At 33.1% G+C, this 21060-nt stretch overlaps 1 protein-coding gene across 1 annotated transcript in view; it reads left to right on the forward strand.

Moving 5' to 3' along the window:
- Nucleotides 1-17840, forward strand: part of SLC25A36 (solute carrier family 25 member 36) — a 38414-nt gene extending 20574 nt beyond the window's left edge. The window contains exons 4-7 of the mRNA XM_004037755.5: nucleotides 989-1089; nucleotides 8813-8879; nucleotides 11611-11900; nucleotides 14145-17840. Of these exons, the coding sequence (XP_004037803.1) occupies nucleotides 989-1089; nucleotides 8813-8879; nucleotides 11611-11900; nucleotides 14145-14338 (652 nt within the window). The 3' untranslated portion in view covers nucleotides 14339-17840. The remainder of the gene's footprint in view (nucleotides 1-988; nucleotides 1090-8812; nucleotides 8880-11610; nucleotides 11901-14144) is intronic.
- The last annotated feature ends 3220 nt before the right edge of the window (nucleotides 17841-21060 follow it).

Here is a 21060-nt window from a genome sequence, read left to right on the forward strand (position 1 = left end):
TCCTCTTCCCAACTTGGCATCAAGTGTATCTTATGTTTTTCTTTCTCATAAATTAAAATGTTTCATTTTCAGTTATATTAATTTTCCTTTTTTCTTAAGTACATTAAAAAGTACAACAGTGAAATTCTCATTTGTATTTGTCACTCTGTTTCTTATTGGATGAGTAATCAGGATTTTTGGGGAAATAACTGGATATTTCATACAGCAAGCAAATAATTCAAAGCATGGGAGGTTAACAAAGAGGTGGTAGTGGGGATGCATAAAATCGTAGTCAGTAAGTTAACAATGAGGGAAATAATTAAATTTCACTCAGTGTTTACAAACATTGGAAAACATATTCTGACCTGATGGGTCTGATTTCTTTTGTTGGAATTGTTTTGTCTGTTTAAGGATAATGTGAATTACTGTGTGTGTAGTATAATTAGAATATACCACAGTATCTTAAAATTGTTTAGCATATACTTTAATCAGTTGGATCTGCTTCACCCTCTTCTCCCCATGAAAAAAATTATATGTTAAGTGCTCATACCATATCTACTTATCTTCAATAACTATATTTAGCCTTAGCATTACACCAGCCTTACAGCCTTATTCATTCATTTAGTTTCTAAACATCAAAATCTTAAATATTTTTGTTTAAATTAGTTGTTATTTTGTTTTTATTTTCTTTTTTTTAAATTTCATTTTTTCTTTTTATCTTCTTGGATACCAAGTTTTAGTGAGTTAAGTGGCTGTCAGAGTATTGGAAGGGGGTCTGTTTGAGGATGAATGGTAGGAATTTTACATTTGATGTTGTCTTATTTTAATGAGTCAATACAGAAAGTACTTCAGAGTATTTATGAAAAGTGTAAATCTAATGTTACATGAGAATGTGGCTAGGACTTTATGGTTTTTAAATTTCTCCATTCTAAAATTATGAAGATCAATTTATATGTAAATCTTACGCATTAAGAACATGCTTATTGATAAATCTAAATCTCTATTTTAGAGCAATATACTTTGCTGCTTATTCAAACTGCAAGGAAAAGTTGAATGATGTATTTGATCCTGATTCTACCCAAGTACATATGATTTCAGCTGCAATGGCAGGTATGAATGTATAATATTAAAAAACAAAAAACTTTCTGAAACCTAGAGGCTTAATATTGAATTATAAGTTTGTAGTGAAAAGTTGATGATTAATGTGCTTTTCATTGATTAGATGATTTTTACATTTATCGATATAAACCAAATTAGGTATATGTAAAATCTGTCATCAGTTGACATTTTTGTAGTCAGGAGTTTACATGCTAGGGTACAAGTAATATATTTATATTGCCTTGTGTAGTCCACTGAATGTTTAGTGATCATTGTTAACAGTTTTAAGAATCCAACCATAATTACACTATAAATAAGTTATGGAGCTGTAATTTACTCTTCTCTCCTCAATTTCTGTTAGTGCCTTTTCCCTTTTTGCTGCATGTTTTGGCTTCTGTCTGAAATGTGTCGGCAATTCTTGGTAAAGTATTCATTTTGTCCTGTGCTCAAATGCTGAAATTTTTGTGAGTGATGTATTATTATTGATAATTCAGTTACTATGTGTATTTTTTTTAATTGTTTATTATTCTACATAATTCACACTAGATAGCACCTGAAATTTAGACACTGGCTATGTGTACATGCTTACTATAGAAATGTTTCCAGGAACTCTCTGTTTCTGTCATCACTGATAAGTATATATGATTCTGAATTAAAATAACTAGTTTTAGGTCTTTACCCTGCCATAAAGATAAACAATTGGTTTGACCAATCTGGTTCTGGAATCATTTGCTGCTATGCATGTTAGACAAAGCCACGAACTTTGGTTTTCCATTGAAAATTCTCCCTAATATCTGAGATTTATTGCATATTTACTCATATCTCACATTTTCAAATTATGCTGTAACTTTATAAACTGTAGCTGCTTTCATCAGCTATTGATCAATAAATTGAATGTCAATTATGTGCTTAATAATGAGTGCCTTAAACTGTTAAACACTTTTGGTTTAGAAATAAATTGAATCAATTTGACCTATATACTTCATGAAGTAAGTAAGTTTGAAATACAAATTTCTGAAAGGTCAATAGCCCTTATCGTATTACAAATTGTTTTTAAGGCTTTTTGTATTTATTGTCGATTGATTCACTGAAGCTTTAAAACTGGAAGGGACAATCTAAAGGTCAAAAGAGTGAAATACAATCATTTACCAATAAGGAAACCTTGGGCAAATTATGTAATTTATGTGAACCTCTCTTAGCTTACCCATGGAATGAGTCAAGTGGTCTACATAGATTGGGATTTTGAGAATTAGTTCTTTTATTTAGTGTCATAGAGATTATCTTGTTACAACTAGAATTATTTTTAATGTAATTTTTACAGATGTTGAATATTAATAGATAGGATTTTTCCCCTACGAATTTGGATGTAAGGTAAAGGTTGGTGGCCAGTGACAAACCTTATAACCACTTTATCAGGTTCTTTAAAAATATATTTCTGAATTACCATTGATTATGTTTTTGGCTTATAACCTCATAATTATAAAGAAATGTTAATCTTATTTGAAAGAATTGGAATCTAGAAAGTTAGATGAGCAGTCATTTTATATTGATATTTATTATATCAGTATAGCAAATGCAGAGGTTCAGAATATCTTTATTTCCACTGGAACATCTTATTTCATTAGAGTATCTCATCAGAATTTATTACTGTATTTGTATCACATTGCAAAGAATTTCAGTAGAATTGTCAGTTTGCACTTTTTTCTCAAATGTGTACAAATGTTAACATATAGTTCATTTTTATCTGTACATTGATGCCATTTCCCAACTTGAATTCCTCAAGTTTTGGTAAACTTATAATCTCATACTTGTTCAGAGGTTATTACACTGTACACTTACTGTGTAGAAAATACTGTTTGAATTTGTTTGCAGTTACATTGTTCTGAGAACTGTGCTTTCAGAGCTTCTGTGCACTATTCATGAGCATTAACACTTAGCTTTGCAGTTTTATACATAACTATATGGTTAGTAAAACTGAATGGTCCAATGCAGACTCATTAAAGTAGGCTTTTGCCCCCTTTGTTCTTGAAATAATCTAGACCAGATTACTCGGGGTTTTTTTTAGGATTATTTTTATAGGTCTAAATATGAATGATTTGGGGGTATGAAGTACTTAAAGATAGTTCTGTGAAAAATCATTTTCAGCTGTCTATTCAAGGGAAAAAATGCTAACCTTGTCACTTTACTACACAAAACCACACTAAAATAAACCATTAATGATACTGCCTGCAAGATTTTAACACACCAGATAGCACACACATTAAGGATTTATAAGGCACTGTACGTAATTTTTATTCCAAGTGACCTCTCAATTCATTTTCATTTTGCATTTTATCCATATGAACTCATGTTTAATTTAGATAATAAAAATTTATTTTATTAAAAGGACAGTTTATTTAAAGTGGGTCTTTTTATTTGTTGTAGTGCATACTATAAGAATTTGTAAGCCTCTAAAGTTGAGCTATAAATTTTCATGCATTAAAAATTTGTTTCAGTTGTGAGGATATTTAATCAGATTAAATAATGTTGACTCTTAATATTTTGCCTGCCTTTTTTTTCTCCTACACATGACCTTTGACAGACTAAGTATATCTCAGCTATTGAGGGTATCTGTTTTGTTGCCTGTATATTTTGTTTAAATTAACTTGTATATTCCTTTGTATACACCTAGGCACAGATGTATGCAAAAAAATTTGTTAAATTACTTCTTTCTTTATAGTAATTCCCAATTTTTAAAAGATTTTTATCTGGCATGTATATACTTTTATATAGAACATTATAGATGTAAAGGAAATGAATTCTGATTTTAATTGGATTATGTATTCATACAGTTACTTCTCAATTTTTAAAATACTAATAATGTAATCATTGAATGTTTCCTACATACGTAGTGGGTTTTATTTGCTTACAGCATACACTGTTATTTTTCAATTTATGTTTTTCTATTAGACTTAAACTTCATTATAATAAAGGCTTTTACTCATTAAATACAGGTATTGTCTTGCATTTATGAAATATTTTTTAAAAATATTTTATTTGTCCATGGCAGTTAATTTAGCCAGATGGATGGTTGGACAGATGTTTTGTGTGTTTGTGTGTAAACATTCTTCCTGTTTTTTGTTTTGTAGAACACAAGAAATTAAATACAAAATAATGCAAAATATTTCATAAGTATGGATGTGCAATATTACTGGCCATAGTGCAAAAGGTGAAAGGTACTATTGTAGCAACGTATTCTTTATTTTATTAAAAATTTATATAAATAGCTCCAAAATGAAGTTACTTGAATATTCTGTTGGTTTTTTTTTTTAAGATTTATTAAGTAGGCTGATTGTTAAAGGATAGAAATTGTGTTTTCACCTCCTTAATTATAATAGATAATAGTGGTAGGAAAATGGGAGATGATGATCCCCTCTAAATATTCCCTTTTGACAAGGTTAGCATTTTTTCTTTAAGGCAGAATTGATCTTCTTTTAGGTAAGTATTTAGATTCTGAAACTGCTGCAGATGGCAGGATTTTCAGTACTCGGTACTTTTTTTTAAATGGCCCATTTTGATATTCCTTTCTTTTTTTTAACTTAAAATTTTCAAAAAAGTTAGATCTCACAGTAAATATTTCTCAAATCCTTCCAATAGGATTCAATTTGTACACATGTTTCTGATGAGGTCACTGCTTGTTGTTATGATACAGAAAAGCCTGTGTCTATTTTAGGCATTTACTGTACATTTCTCCCGAGAAAAGAGTGAGATCGTGTCATCTCATGCTCCCCATCCGCAGGTCACTTCCTGTAGAAATATGGACTAACTTAAACCTCGTGAGTACTGATCTGAGCATCTCTTGCAGCCTGTAGTATAAGAAACCCACCCTGGGATTTTATGATAGTGTGGAATTAGAAGGCGGGAAATTAACTTTTATTTCCTGAATTTGTGTGTGCATTGTGTATTTTATAAAGGCTAAGTCTGATTCCTTTATAATATTCCTTCTAGAAGGAAGAATGAGGTATTTTTCAGTCATCGTGTAATAAAAGCCTGGGGTCTTCAGCTTGGCCGTAACAGCCTTGACCTCCAAAGAATGTAATAACAATATATATATAGCTGTAAATGGTATTATACTGTCTTAAAAGTTTTAGATAAAATCATAGTTCTCTTTGCTTAGCATAACATATTTAAAAGCCTAATACAATGCTTTCCATTCTTTTTTGTCTGTTGATACTTGGCTTTCTTAGAACTCTTTTGCAAAAAAAACAAAAATTAATTACTTTGCAAATAAATGCAGGATAAGAATATATGGGATCTTAGCTGTTTTAGTTTTAATTACTTTTAAAAGTGGTGTTAATGCATTTAGGAGGTTAGGTGGGCTTTGTTCTTACAGAAGTTAGTTGAAATAAAAAGTACTGAAAATGCAACACTACAGGTATCACTCACTTAATGAAATCAACATTTTCAGCAAGTTTAAGCAGAATTTTTCTGTTAATCTGGTTTTTAATTGCTCGACATTATCAAATGGAATCTTACTTAGATAAAGCAAAACTTTTAAAGTAGCATTTTAAAAAATTTTTTAAGCTTTCTAACATACTAACCATCCTACTAACAGTGTGGCCAATATATTGGCACTTTGCTTTAACTGACTGTGGAGCAATATTAGTTCTTCTTAACTTACAAATGGATCCCTCATGTCGTCTTAAGTTCATTTTCATGTTTCACTAGGTGCTCAGAATCTTAATATAAATTGGCAAATTATGAAACTGTCACAAAATTAAAATGCAAAATAAAAAGTAATAGGCAATTTCTAAATTTCAGGGGCACCATTCCCAGTATCTTTGTGTGTGTTTGTCATATAAGTAGTGGGAAGATATGTTTAGCTTGGGCTAACCTCAAATTGCCTTACCATATATAATGCTAAGTTACGATAAATTTTTGTTTTTTTCCATTGGCTTCATTTCTTAGATTATTAGATTATATTTATTAGATGTAATTAGCCTAGTAATGTCTATTTAGTTTGTTAAAGTGTCTTTGGTTAGGAGAAAGTAATAGCATAAAACTCAAGGACCTGAGTTTTTAGCAGTAAAGGGCTACTGGCTAAAACTGTGGATTGTGTCTAGATTCTTTACCTAACCCAATGGTTTGCTGGCATTTAGGTTAGTGTCTTTATAAAGAGCTAGCTCTCATTGGGAGAGTTGAGCCAGAGCAACCATAGTAAACATAGCTTACTGATAATAGCAATTACGTAGGGATAAGATAACATTCTCTCACTTACCTAAATTTTAATGTGTCCTGTTTCATAGGTTAATTTGTGCTTGGAAATGAATTTTAGTTAAGTGAGAAATACCTGTTGTTTGCTTTCTGACATTATAGTAACATGTACAGAGAATAATTTAAAATTATAATTTATGGGTCTTTAAAAAGTTTTGTTCCTAACAACATTTATAAAAATTTATTGTACTATTGTAAAGTTTTTTATATATGGGTTTTTTTCCAGCCTCAAATTCTTTTGTGACTTGGAAGAGTATTATGGACAGAAGCTTGGGTACTACTTAAAGTTTATGTTTTTAGAAGTAGAACTTTTATTAAAAAAGAAAAAAACTTAGGTGCTCATCTTCTTTTCAAATAAGTATAATAAGATGAATGACAATTTTTACCTAGATTGGCTGTTTTTTAAAAAGTTTGATGTAAAGATTCCCAGTTTTAAGCTTTTAAAATTCAATAAAAAGCAAATAGTTTTTCTTAAGATTTCTATAAAATGATTAATAAAAATCATTGTATTGATGCAGAATATTTTGTTGGTTTATGCTGCTTAGCAGCTTTTTACTAATAAACCCTTAATTGTGCTATACAGACATTTAGCTATTACAAATATTTAAGTTTACAAAACAAGAATCATTAAATTGGAGTTTGACCAGAATATTGATGTCTGATTGCTTTAAAATATAATTTGAATATCCTAGCCTTTTCATGTAGAAAAATAAGGTTCAAAAGAAGAGAAAAATAATACTCTATAACTTTATTCTCAGTTAAGCTAGAACCATGCAAGAAAATATTTAAACTGGTCTGATAGTTTCATGTTTTTCTTTTCTTTCCTTTTCTTTTACCAAGAATATATGCATGAAAAGAACCTTTTATTTAAAAAGGTGTTCCTGGCAGCCTGCTCAACACTTTAAATTTTATCAATTTAGTACCTGCTGATGCGTCTAAAACTGTTGGTCCCATTCTAGTTTTATACTTACATATGTAGTATTAAAAGCACTTAAGAGAAATGTAGAATATATAATCTTTATAAAAGTATTAAAGGAATTATTTAAATTGAATTTGTATCCCATTTATCTTGCTTGCTAAATAGATTTAATTGGAGCATCCATTTGTGTAACATCTGGCTATTTCTACAATGTTAAAACAGTGGGTTAAGGAAGTAAAATTTGAGTTAGTTACTGACATAGAAAAGAACCCTGTGAGACCAAATTCAGCTTTGTAAACAATTTAGTGTAATTATTTTGCATATGTAGATACACTTTTGAAAGCCAAGAAAGGTTTATGATTGGATCTGTACTATATTAATTTAAAAACAAATTATTCTTAAGTATATTGTAGCATTTCTGTTCCTGTAAGTACTTTACTCATCTTAAATGTACTGATCATTAGCCACCTTTATAAAAATAATGTGCCTGACCCACTAGTATTTGATAGAAATATTAAAACAGTTAAGATCCTTAAACATTTCTGCATATAAGTTTTTATTGAGTAAATGTAACTTAACGTAAGTAGTTCTATGAAGTCTGTGTAAATTAAAACCCTGTTTTGTGTAGATGAAGCAATCTTTATAAGTTTCTGTCATCAAGACTGTATTTTGTGTGCTATTTTTCCATAGCTAGGAAGGTGGCAAGTAAAATATATGCACTATCCTAGAAACATACTGTTCCAGGTAGATCTTAATTTACTACCTGGAATGAGCCATCTTCGGTGACCACCATTCTGTACCAATACCTAGTACATAATACTTTAGTTTTAAAGTAAACTAGAGCTGTCTTCTACCCTGAGTTTATTCCATGTCTATAAAAGAGGGAACTTCCAATTTGTAACTTTTTGAACTTTTGAGTTTTTGTATGTGTTTAAGTAAATGACGATAGGCCTGTCCTATTAACCCTAACAAAAACCTTACTGTGATACGGTTATTTTAACAGTATTAGTAAGTATATATGTAGAAAGTATTCATGGGGCCAAACAACAGTCTTTTCCACTATATAATCAACTAAAGATCAAACTATTGGTAAAATTTGACATTTGTGTAGAATTCATTTTGAATGTAGTGATTTGGGATGCTAATCAAACCCCAGGTAACTGTTTTTTTAGCTGGTTTTAAGGATCCCAAGTGCATGCTTTTTAGCCGTAGAATACACAAAATGTCTATGTGTTTGTAGAGATGGATTTCTGAATTCAGCTCAGACAGTAGAGAGCACCCTAAAGGATATTCTAAGTAGGTTGGGAAAGCAATTTATATTCATTTTGCTTTTAAAAGAATCTGTTAGTTAAGGACAGAATTTGAGAATTCATATAGATTGGAAGTGAAGACAAATGTTTGTCGTTGTATGGATTTGTAAAATGAAAAGTGTAATATATACATAAATTAGTAGTTTATTTATATACATTTTCTTGAATGTAGATTTATCTAATTTTTAAAACCTTAAAGTTAATAGTGAATTCTTCATTTTTACCAGAGTTCATTTTAAACATGTTTGTTTAGGTTTTACTGCAATCACAGCAACCAACCCCATTTGGCTTATAAAGACTCGGTTACAGCTTGATGCAAGGTATGTTAATTCCTTAAAATAAAATTGGTTAAAGTGGATTTAACTAATTTTTTTTCTACAAAGTTTTTCTTTCCTTTGCTGCTGAATTTGTTTGTTGTTGTTGTAGTTTAATTTTGAAACTTGGGTCTGCCATCAGAAAAAAGATAATGTAAGAGTTGACAATATGAGCTTTTCCAGGTGAAAAAAGTATATTATTAATATGTGTTGTTTTGTTTTGTTTTGTTTTAAAAAGAGTAGCTAGAAAGATTCCATAGAGAAACAGAAAGGAAAGAAAGAGATAGATTAACCCAGCCCAAAAGGTAATACTTGCCCTACATGGGTACTTATAATTGGCCTCGCAGAAGCTAAATAAGCCACAAGGTCAGCTAGTCTAGACTGAATCTTTGAGGATCATTGCTCAAATTTAGTGACCTTGTGAATAGAGAACCCTAGGCTGACAGACAGTTCTCATATATCGTCTGTTACCACTGACCACTTTATAATAGCAAGATTCATTCATTCAACAAATCTATATTAGCAGATACTGCTATGTCTTAGAGATGCACCAGGAAACAGTGGGGACTTATTTTAAATGGAATAATCAAGGAAAGGTTTTTTGAACCCATTTTAAGCAGAGGAACCAATTGGTGCAAACCTCAGAGGTTCTAAAGTGTAGGGCCTTTGGTGTTCTGGGAACTGAGAGTAGGCCAAAAGCAGTGCTGCGTAGGGTCTTGCCATCTCAACTCTCCTACTGGCTTTAGAATAGAGACTCTTAAGTAGAGAGATGGTCCTATCTTATATGTTACAATAATAATGTTAATGGTTTTAAACTATTTTAGACTTTCAGTCTGGAGTAGGTTCTGTGTATAACATGTTTCTACTGTTTTTATATTTTGGTGTTTGGGAAATAGTGTTATGTCCTATAGGCTTTAAGTAAAACTGATCTAATAAATCATTAACAATTATGCCTGCTTAAATATCTGTTTTCCATCTTCTGTCATGTTGAACTGTATACTATTTGGAAACTTGAAAAGAAATACCTAATTGTTTCATCTGAAATAGATCTTTTAATGAAATCTTAAGTGTTGTAGCAAAACTCCAAGTTTATTTCTTAAAGCCACATATCTGAAAAGTAGTGGTAGCTAAGACTTATTCCAAAGATTAGAAAGTACAAGATGCTAGTCCACATTATTCTATTGTAAACTACCAGAGTTAGGTTTCACTATGTTTAGCGTTGCTCTATGAGGAATCCAGGAAAAGCATGACTTAAAACTCTTTAATATTATTTTTTTCCACTTATAATTGTAACACAAGCTGGCACAATTCTTAGGCTTGTGGGGTTGGGGAATTGGATAGGGGTGGGGTAATAATGAAAGGTTGACTTGAGGATTCTGGTTTATAAGGCTGAGGGCTGGGTGCAGTGGATCGTGCCTGTAATCCCAGTGCTTTGAGAGGCCAGGGCAGGAGGATTGCTTGAGGCCAGGAGTTTAAGAACAGCCTGGGCAACATTGCAAGACTTAATCTCTATAAAAAATGCATGCCTATAATCCTAGCTACCTGGGAGGCTGAGGTGGGAGGATTGCTTGAGCCCAGGAGTTTGAGGCTGCAGTGAGCCATGATTGCACCATGGAGACTCCATCTGTTAAAAAAGAAAAAAAAGAAAAAGAAAAAAATTAATAAAAAAATAAAAATAGGGCTGATATGTCACCTTTCAGGATTTGTATCTCTTTTAACTTTCTTGTGAGGAAGGATCTTTAATGAAACTAGTTACAGTTGGTTTGTGGATCATTTATCTAATAGGTATTCAATATCTAAAGACAATCCATTCATAAAACTGGTGGAATCTGTAGGTAATTAAGTGGGTGTTGTAGTTGTGATTTTATTTTATGTCAGAAACAAGTCAGGTATAATTTATAAATAGGTAAATTTTCTGTTTTTTTTTAGTAGGTAGCATTTAAACCTATCTCTTATAGATAAGGACCTGTTGGGGGAATCAGTGTAAGGTAACAAATATTGTTAAAACTCAAAATTACATGTGTAGGAGATGTTGTATTCTATAAGAGTAGGTGCTGCCCCCTTAAGTAGAACTAAGGAAATTGTATTAGGAAGAGTACTGAATAAGTACTTTATAACACTACAGGTTCTCATTTACTAGGCACCAGGGAGACTGATATGACCATTGCCTTTAAATGATCATAGGGAATTTGACTTACATTCACCCTATCACTTCTTGGGAGAATATGAGTGGGGTTGAAAGAGAATCCCTCAGGTGCACAGAATTTTAGTTAATCAGACTGCCTGCTTTATGATATTCTATCATCATTAGTGTCTCAGTCATTCTATTTGTGTTACTAAATGCAAAGGAAATTCAGCTTACTTAGAACTGGAATTAATACAGTGTGAGGATTTTTGTTTACTTTGTTTTGTTTTTGTCTTGAGCTGCAGTCAGGGTGTATAGTTCCTAAAGGATTTTGTTCCTTATCCCTGCCATGTGAACCCCAATGAGGACATGAGACCGAAGATTCAATGTAGTGCATTTTGCGTTCAGTAAAATAAACTATTTACATATCACCCATTTAATATGACAAATTTGGGACAAAAGAATAGGAAATCTAAAATATGAATATTGTTTTAAAATTCTAATTCTTCATGAGTTAAAGAAGGCCATTCTTTATTATTAGAGTGACATATTTTATTATATTTTACTTACTTTAAAAAACCTATCAGTAAGATGTTTCTTTTTGCTTTTCAGGAACCGTGGGGAAAGGCGAATGGGTGCTTTTGAATGTGTTCGTAAAGTGTATCAGACAGATGGACTAAAAGGATTTTATAGGGGCATGTCTGCTTCATATGCTGGTATATCAGAGACTGTTATCCATTTTGTTATTTATGAAAGTATAAAACAAAAACTACTGGAATATAAGACTGCTTCTACAATGGAAAATGATGAAGAGTCTGTGAAAGAAGCATCAGATTTTGTGGGAATGATGCTAGCTGCTGCCACCTCAAAAACTTGTGCCACAACTATAGCATATCCACATGGTAAGAAGAGTTATCTATTAAATCAGAAATATTTTCCCACCCCAGCCAACAGCTCACTTATTAAAGCATTTATAATTTTACTGCATTCTGGTATAACAAAATACAATTCTTGGGAATTCATAATGAGATTAAATCTGGTTAAGTAATGTAGGCTCTATTAATAGGTCAGTATTATGCTATCAAATAGCATGGTAGTGATTGAGCATGAGCTCTGAAGTCAGTCAAATTCCAGCCTTACTCACTTCAGCTTGGTGACTTTTGGGCAAGTTTCTAAGTTTTGAAAAAAGTATGTATGTAGGTGCTATACTAGATAGTTTACATACATTACTAATCTACATAAAAATTCTCTAAAGTACTTATTTTCCCTGTTATGCTAGAACATAACCAGAATTGCTCTCCTTTTCAAATTGAATACTGAAAAGAAATGTAAACATGAAATAACTTGCCCAAGGTCACATACCTACTTAATGGTGAAGCCCAAATTTGAACTAAAGTCTGTAATCCCAAAGACCAAGCTATTTTACATTATTTCATGTTGGCAAATAAGTATGTGTTAATAATTCCTTTTATTTCTGTATTTAAATTTTATAATAGCCTATTTCATTAATAGCTAGATAAATCACTTAAGAATTTATCTGCTACATGCTGAGGTTTTTTGGTAGCTTTTTTGGTTAAGTGTCGCTTTTGATTTTTGCATGTTTAAGATTTGTTTTTTAATGTAAGCGCTTCATTTTTGTTCACTTACACTGATTAATATTTACCGTCTCCATTGTATATTATATCAGGAAAAATGAGACAGGCCTAGAAAATGCGTATTTGCTCTAATAGTAATTTATGAAACCAACTCTTTAACCAGGTTGGACTATGAACTTATCTCAGTTTCCTGAAGGAAGTTCCTGACTTTTCTAAAAGAAGTCAAAATAGGACAGTATCAGCAATATTGTTTAGATACTGACCTGTGGGGTAGGTTAGGATGGTGGCCTGCTAAGGTGTAAGGAATAGAGTTTTGGGGTTTAAACAGTCTTTTCCCTTGAAGTGAGATGATGTCATTACGGGAAGAGGTACAGTTGATAAACAAGATACGTTCTTTTCTTTTTTTTTTTTTTTTTTTTTTTTTGATAGGATCTCACTGTGTCACCCAGGCTTGAGTGCAGTCACATGATCATAGCTCCCTGCAACCTTGAACTCCAAGGCTCAATTAATCCTCCTGCCCCAGCCTCCCAAGTAGCTGGGACTATGAGCTCAGGCCACTATGTCCAGCTAATTTTTTAATTTTTAGTAGAGACATAGTCTTGCTGGGTTCCCCAGGCTGGTCTCAAACTCTTGGCTCAAGCAATTCTCCCACCTCGGCCTCCCAGAATGCTAGTCAGGGATGAGCCACCACACCTGTCCAAACAGGACATTTTGGAGTTAAAAGGCACGAATCTTTAAGACAGAACAGATTTCAAGTAAATAGTTAACAATTGCTGTGGGTTGCTTTAGACTATTTCCCTAGGCCCATCTGGAATACTGTGCTGAAAAAATTTGAGAAATAGTGGATGTAAAAAAAAGTAGTTACATAGGAAGCTGTGAGTTCTTGTCCCAGCTTCTACCCACAACTGGCCAAAATTTCTCAGTAGCTCCAATTTCTCACCTTTTAAAATGAGGAAAAATTGGACTGACTAATCTTTAAGGTTCATTCAGCTCTTAAAAATTTATGATTTTTGCTTACCTGATTGCCAGACTGGGTTTTATAGCTGGCACCCAGTGTTTGGAACATTGTCAACTTCTTTGTCCACATGATGTTTCACATTCATATATGTGGACTGTTTTGAATAGATTAATAATGCTATTGTTTCTTTGTACTACTCACTTTAAACAAATCTTTTCTGCTTGTTTCTCACTGTATCCTTTTTATATTCATCCTGGATGCCACCTCTTTACTGCCTCTTCACCTTTTCCTCCTTCTCATTTCTATTCTTCCTTTTATCTGTTTATCTAGCATACAACTGATACTTCTCTCTTGTTATATTGTGTCTTTTTACATTCAAAGACTGTGAAGTCTATAATTAATGTACATGATTTTGGCCGTATTAGAAGTTTGATGTTACTATAATGTGACTGGTTTCAATAAGCTACACATTAGAAGCCATCCTTTTTTATCCTGAGCTTACACTTACAGACTGATAAATGGGATGTGCTCAGTTATAATTAGAAGAGTGTAAAGATATCAATAATGTTTAATTTTATTTCTTTCCTACACAGAAGTTGTAAGAACAAGACTACGTGAAGAGGGAACAAAATACAGATCTTTTTTTCAGACTCTATCTTTGCTTGTTCAAGAAGAAGGTTATGGGTCTCTTTACCGTGGTCTGACAACTCATCTAGTGAGACAGATTCCAAACACAGCCATTATGATGGCCACCTATGAATTGGTGGTTTACCTACTCAATGGATAGCAGCATGAGGACTGCTGTACTGCAAAAAAAGAAGACCAAAATATTACAGTGGACCATGGGATACGGAAGCCAGCATGGCAGACAGAAGAAAAATAGTTTGGGAACATGTAACTATTCTAAGTGGAAGTTTTGTTGTAGGAATTATAGTCATCACACCACATTACTTGGCCTTTCAGTAATGTGAAAAAAAAAAAAAAAAACCTCAGAGCCTCCAAGGAAATGCCTTTTAGAAGCACTCCTCTCTCAAAATTGCCATTTTCTCTACCATGTCCCCCAGACACAGTTGGGTTTTGTTGATTTATGGCAGTCTTCTAAACAAAGCCATCCTTAATTTTACATATTGTATTGTAACTATCCAAAGATAGTATTGGCAGTCATAAATTTATAACTTCTGGCCTTTGTTTAATTCCAGTAAAATAACAGCAATGACAATGAGATCGTCAGTGTTATTTTCACATTTCCCTGAGAGGACCTGGCACAATATTTTAAATTTAATTATTTGGCAGTAGTCACTGTTTTTGACAACCAATGAAATAGTGTCTAAATATCTTGTATATTTTTTAGCATCAAAATGTTTTGGTTTCCACTGCTGACAGGTGCTTGATGTTTAGCCTAATGTGGATATTTAAATTGTTAACATACCAAACACACATGGTAATAGTTTGGGACAAAATAACTAGTAAAATGTTGATTTCTTGGCTATTTCACTGACTGTGGCATGTCCTCGTGTCTTCTCTGATTTTGTGGTACATGAATGAATGCATTTATCTTTTTAGTGACTTACTAGTTACGAACTTGAATTATCACCTCTTTGTCATACTTAAGTATCATTTACATAAAGTGTAAAAGATTTTTTCACTTTTGAATCTTTACCTATTTGCTTTCACATTAAGAATTTGAACTTTTGGGTTTTTTCCAGGTCTATATATAATAGATTACATTTATTTTGTAGAGAAAATAGTAATTTAAAGTTTTGCCATTTTAAGGTGACAATATTTGGGACAGTATAAATATTACAGACAAGGGCCCCCTTGCTGTCTGCTTTAGCAGGTAGTGACATTAATTGACTTCTAGTTTTGTGTAAATGAACAAACTGCTTTTGACAAGAAATTTATTCTGTCCTAGTTTCCTGTGTGGTAAATCATAGAAAGATTCAAGTTCGTTTGGGTTAAATGTGCTAACAGGATGTAGCTTTTAAATTCTGCTATTGAGTCAGCTGTACCTTTTAATACTTTAAATGTGTTATTTGTATGGCCCTTATAAAGGTGTTTGCTGTAATTCTGTTAAAAGACTTCGCCTATGCCATACTGGTGTATAAAAACTGCGGCAATTGGACGCCAGTGTGGTACTCATTTCAATATACCTGAACTGTACATTTTGTGCAATGGCTTTATCTAAAAGAATGACGCTTCGTGAAAGCACTTTGTGGCCTTTTTTGGGGGGGAGGGTGAGAGAGTAGGAGAGAATACCATGTTAAGATTAAAAAAAAAAAAAACAAAAACATTGGTCATGTATTAGGCAGAAACAGTGTTCATAACATTTTTCTGGGTTTTAAGTATGTTGTTTCGGATATCCTTAATATAAATGTTTTAGGTATTCTGTGTACCCTGTCGTACCCCCAACATTATAGAATATTGCAGCGTGTCATTGCAAGCTTTCTGTGCTGTCACCAGTGAAACATAGTGCCCTGTTAAATTCCCCCACTTTAACTTCCTTGTGATCAACAGTAACTGGATGTTTTTGAGGTGCTCAATTGGAATAAAAATATTCCAATCTATTTGGAGACCAAAGGCAAAATCAGTTTTCTTACCTTTGGAATTATTCGTACCTTTTATGGTAAATTTCAGCTTTGACATGACATGTATTATGAGGAACATACCAAAAACCGGTTTGTAACAAATCTGTAGAGAAGGTCTGAATCTATCGTGTTTGCCTTTTCAGGTGCCATTTCTACTGCCTAATACAGTGCCATTTGCCTTGTGAAGACCCATAAACATTCATTGTGTTGAATGTAAGATAGAGACTCTCCCTAGTCTTGCTGATCTCAGTACCCCACTAATGATTAAGAATGATATGAAAACCAGCAGCTAAGGAACATCTTATTATTTAGTTGTAGCATATTCATAACAAGTGTCCTTCAAGGATAAACATATATTCTCTATTTGTATTTAGCAAGTAAAACTTGTGTTGACCTTTAGTGCATTATATTCAGCTTTTAACAGTATTATGTATGTACTGGAAAGAAAAGAAATCTTAGAGTCTTGGACATTGTTTATTTGTGCAACAACTAGAAAGGAGCAATGAAGTTTATTTCAGTTGTATTTTTCCCTAAGCACAATCTGCAATAGTTTATGTATGACAGAGATAATTCAAAAAGGAAAACTATATATAAAAGTTGTATATAAAGTTTGTCTCTGAAATATTTCTTTGAAGTTTTTAAAAAATTGACTCATGTTTAAAAACAAAAACACATATTCAGAGCATTGGACTTTTTTAACTTGTTTTCATCTGTTTATCATGACTTTTTTATTTCTGGTGTAGAGGTAGTCCACATTATTTAGATTGTTGTACTTTTAAATTTCAAAGTTCAAATCTGAAGAATTAGCATTTGTGATTTCGGGATACCATGCAGTGGTTTTAATCCCAAGAAAAAAACTATCACCAAAAGTTGGTTTGATTCTCATTATGTAACTTTGTAGAACCATCCTTTCTAGATGGGTCCCCCACAGTGAATTTGTAACTTTGAAGTCAGGATAGAATATCCTTAGACTATCTGTGGGATAGCATTACTATGTTAGGACCAGCAGAGTTTGGGTTGGTAAAAATAATGTTTGCTCTATTACTGGGTTACAGACGTTTCAGCATTTTTAGATTGGTTTTAAATCACTAAAAATATTTATTCGGATTTGAAGGATTTAAGTGCTAAAAATCAATCCATTTCTTGCCCTTCAAGAATTGTCCATGCCTGCCTTTTGTTGTTTACATGCTCTTCTGCCCAGACTGTTGGTAATCTAGGGACCCCCTTTGGAGCTGATAAGTACAGTTCAGCCTTTTCTCCTCAAATATCTAATGACTTTAACATTCCTAAGAATATAGGTATTTCTGAATGATTTAAATTTGAGGAATTTTAATACATAAAATACAATGTACAAACTTTCTGCCCACTCAGATCTCTTCTCCATCATGTACTTAGTATTTCCCATTAACCTACACACTGATTTTTATGCTACTCCTTGTAGAAACAAAATTCTGGTTTGACTCAGTTTTTGTGTTTATAAACTTTTGGAATGTGTACCCCTTTTATGTGAACAATTATGACCTATCAGTCATAGCTAAATAGTGAACCTCAAAAGTGTTAACTTTTGACTATTCATGTGAGGTTTGGTATCTTGCATTTATGTACATGGCTGTAAATTATGTGCATTTACTCTGTATTTATGTTATCTAGCTGACTTTTACTTGAATTGTTCAAATTTTAAAAATTAAAATACGCTCATGAAAATATGGCTTTTTCTGTAATATATCAACATTTTATTGAGAACATAATCACACTTTTTTGGATTATCCTATGTGTGGAACAAAAATCCATTGCCATTTTCAGGTTAAGTTTTAGGCTCGCTTGATTCAGTCAGCAAACCTTATCTTGAGCACTTTGTATCTGTTAGATCTAGTGATGTCTGAAGGAACCCAAAGGTCAAGTAATCCAACTCCCTCATAGTGTACGAAGAAATCTTGCGTATCTTCCACAGGTTTATTGACTTTTATCCAACACTTTTCATGTTTTAATTTCAGCCTTTGTGAAAGTTGATATTAAAAATACAGAGGTGAGAACTTGTTAGAATAACCAAATGAATCCACATGTTAGATCAAAATACAAATGACAAAGATAAAATGCTATGTAGTGCCTACCCTCTTTACATTTTGTCTATTTTATTTAAGTTTTTCTGAATTGTAGTTAACATCAAACATTGTCCAGTCTTGTAGGTGAGGAAACCAGGACGAAATATATTTTGTATTTCAACATTGACATAAATCTGAAATTGTTGGTTCTACTAATAGTACTCTGCACTGAAGGCACTGGCAAAATAATGGTTAAAATTGAGCACAGGTGTTCCAAGTTGTGTGTGTGTTTATTACTGAACATTGGGAGCCGTGATAGAGGAAGTAATTTGTGAGTTCATGATTTCTTAAGGTTCTAGTGTGACATTTATACACTGATAAAACTCAGGCAAGCAAAATGTAATTAAATGTTCCCCCTGCCCGCCCCCCCTTTTTAATATATATATACGGAGTTTCACTCTTGTCACCCATGCTGGAGTGCAATGACATGATCTCAGGTCACTGCAACCTCTGCCTCCCGGGTTCAAGCGATTCTGCCTCAGCCTGACTTCCCTTCTGTTTCTTTATTTTCGCACTGTGTAGACCAGCTGACTGCCTCAATATGTATTGAATCAATTCAAGATTTATGTTCATAGAGTGTTGTGTTTATACAGTGGTTTCATGTGATTTCTTAATAGCCTATAGATCCAATAAATACAGAGGAATATTAGTCACAACTGGAGTTTTTGACTTGAGTGCTCTGAATCTTAGTCCTGTGTTTTTTTATTTACTACACTAGGTTATTCACCAGCACTTGACAATAGATTGATGTTTTAGAAACTTCGTTTTAAAGGAAAGATGGATAGAAGTTGGCTCTGAATGAAACATTAGGAAGTAATCAGGAACAGAGTTGAATACATAAGAACAGTATGAACTGTCTAGAAGCTAACGTATATAGACCTTAGGTTACATCCTGAGGCCAGTGGGGAACCTCTCAAGGTTTTTTTCTCCCAAAGAATGATTAGCAACATCCTAGAAAGCCAGACTTAACAGATACTAGTTTGTCTTATGTAAGTTGCTCTTAATTAATACTGTCTTTGAGCCTCGGGAGTGTCAGAAGGTGATCTGTGTTCTCTGAAAGTAGTAATTCTTTTAGCAAAATCTTGGTTGCATGGAGAAAATGGCATTTTAACTAGGCTTTGAAACAGATAAAAATTTTACAGGCTGACATGGGGAGGGGCATTCTTTGTTAAAGGTCAAAGTGTTTTAGCCCAAGTAAGGAAAAATAACCGATTTTCTTTTGTTCTTATCTCCTAGGAATTGACTCAAAAGGTGTAAATGTCTTGAGAGTTTAAAACCAGGGGTAGACCAGGATTCCAAACCTAATCTAACTCAGGAGCTTATCAAATCCAACCAAACAATTTAGTACTAGACCTCTGATTTTCTGTTTCCCAGTCCCCTCCCTGCTCTTCCAATGCACTGTAGAATTCCTCCTTGAGTCATTGTCAAGGATAAATAGCCCTAACATTCTTCAGCCATTACTTCTGAATCTTACCTTTTAAGGTTCTCCAATATGATCGATCTCCTTAATATGAACTTAAGTGTTTTAGTGGCCCAGACTATTTGATCTATACCTTCATAAATTAGATACTGATTTTTAGGGTGAGTTTTTTGTTGTTTTCCTAACTTGGAAAAATTGTGCTGGAGCAACTGGACATCAGTATGAATTAAAATGAAGCATTATTTCACTTCCATGATCCGATCATCTCCCACCAGAACCCCCACTTCCAAAATTGGAGATTACATTTCAATATGAGATTTGGGCAGGGACACACATCCGAACTGTCACTGTACATTTAAGATTTGTTCATGTTAAGCATTTTTAACCTAATAATGCAAAATAAAAGCATAAACTAGATACTTATCTCTTTAAAATACTTTACCCAGAAGACAGCAAAGAGATAAGAAGAGGACTATATGGAAGAAAAGTTAGGTATCATGGAGAATGGGATAAGTATGTCTAATGTACTTCTGATGGGAGTTCCAGAGTAAGCAGAGAGGATGGAGAAGAGACAATATTTTAAAAGGTAATTGGAGGCCAGGCACGGTGGCTCACGCCTGTAATCCCAACACTTTGGGAGGCCGAGGTGGGCGGATCACTTGAGGTCAGGAGTTCGAGACCAGCCTGGCCAACATGGCGAAACCCTGTCTCTACTAAAAATACAAAAACTAGTTGGGTGTGGTGGCGGGCCCCTGTAATCCCAGCTACTGGGGAGGCTGAGGCAGGAGAATCACTTGACCCCAGGAGGCGGAGGTTGCAGTGAGCCGAGATTGCACCACTGCACTCCAGCCAAGGCGGCAAAGGGAGACTCCGTCTCAAAAAAAAAAAAAAAATGATTGGAAAACTCCCAGCATTGATGATAAACATGAATCCATAGCTCCATGAATCACAATGCATTCTAAATAAGATTAAAACATGCCTATAAACATTGTAGTGAAATGGAAGAATATCAAAACAAAGTGAAGATACTGATTTCTGCTACCTAGATGATGGGTTAAGAATGAGGGTGAAATAAATTTCAGAAAAATTAAAACAGTTTGCCACTAGCAGAAGCTCAAGCTCACCAAAGGAAATCCTGTTCTATACAACTGTAGGATGACTATAGTTAACAATAATAGATAGTTTCAAATAGCTAGAAGGAGGAATATTAAATGTTTCCAAAACAAATGATAAATGTTTGAGATGATGGATATGCTAATTACCGTCATCTGATTACATTGCATATAACAAAACATCACTATGTAGCCCTTGAATTTTTTTTAAATTAAATTTTTAAAGACGTCAGAAAAAAAAGGATGTGCTTTAGGCAGAAGGAATGTGATATCAGAAGAACTAAGATGGA

Source organism: Gorilla gorilla, chromosome 2, assembly GCF_029281585.2.
Source record: "Gorilla gorilla gorilla isolate KB3781 chromosome 2, NHGRI_mGorGor1-v2.1_pri, whole genome shotgun sequence".
Taxonomy (NCBI): Eukaryota; Metazoa; Chordata; class Mammalia; order Primates; family Hominidae; genus Gorilla; species Gorilla gorilla.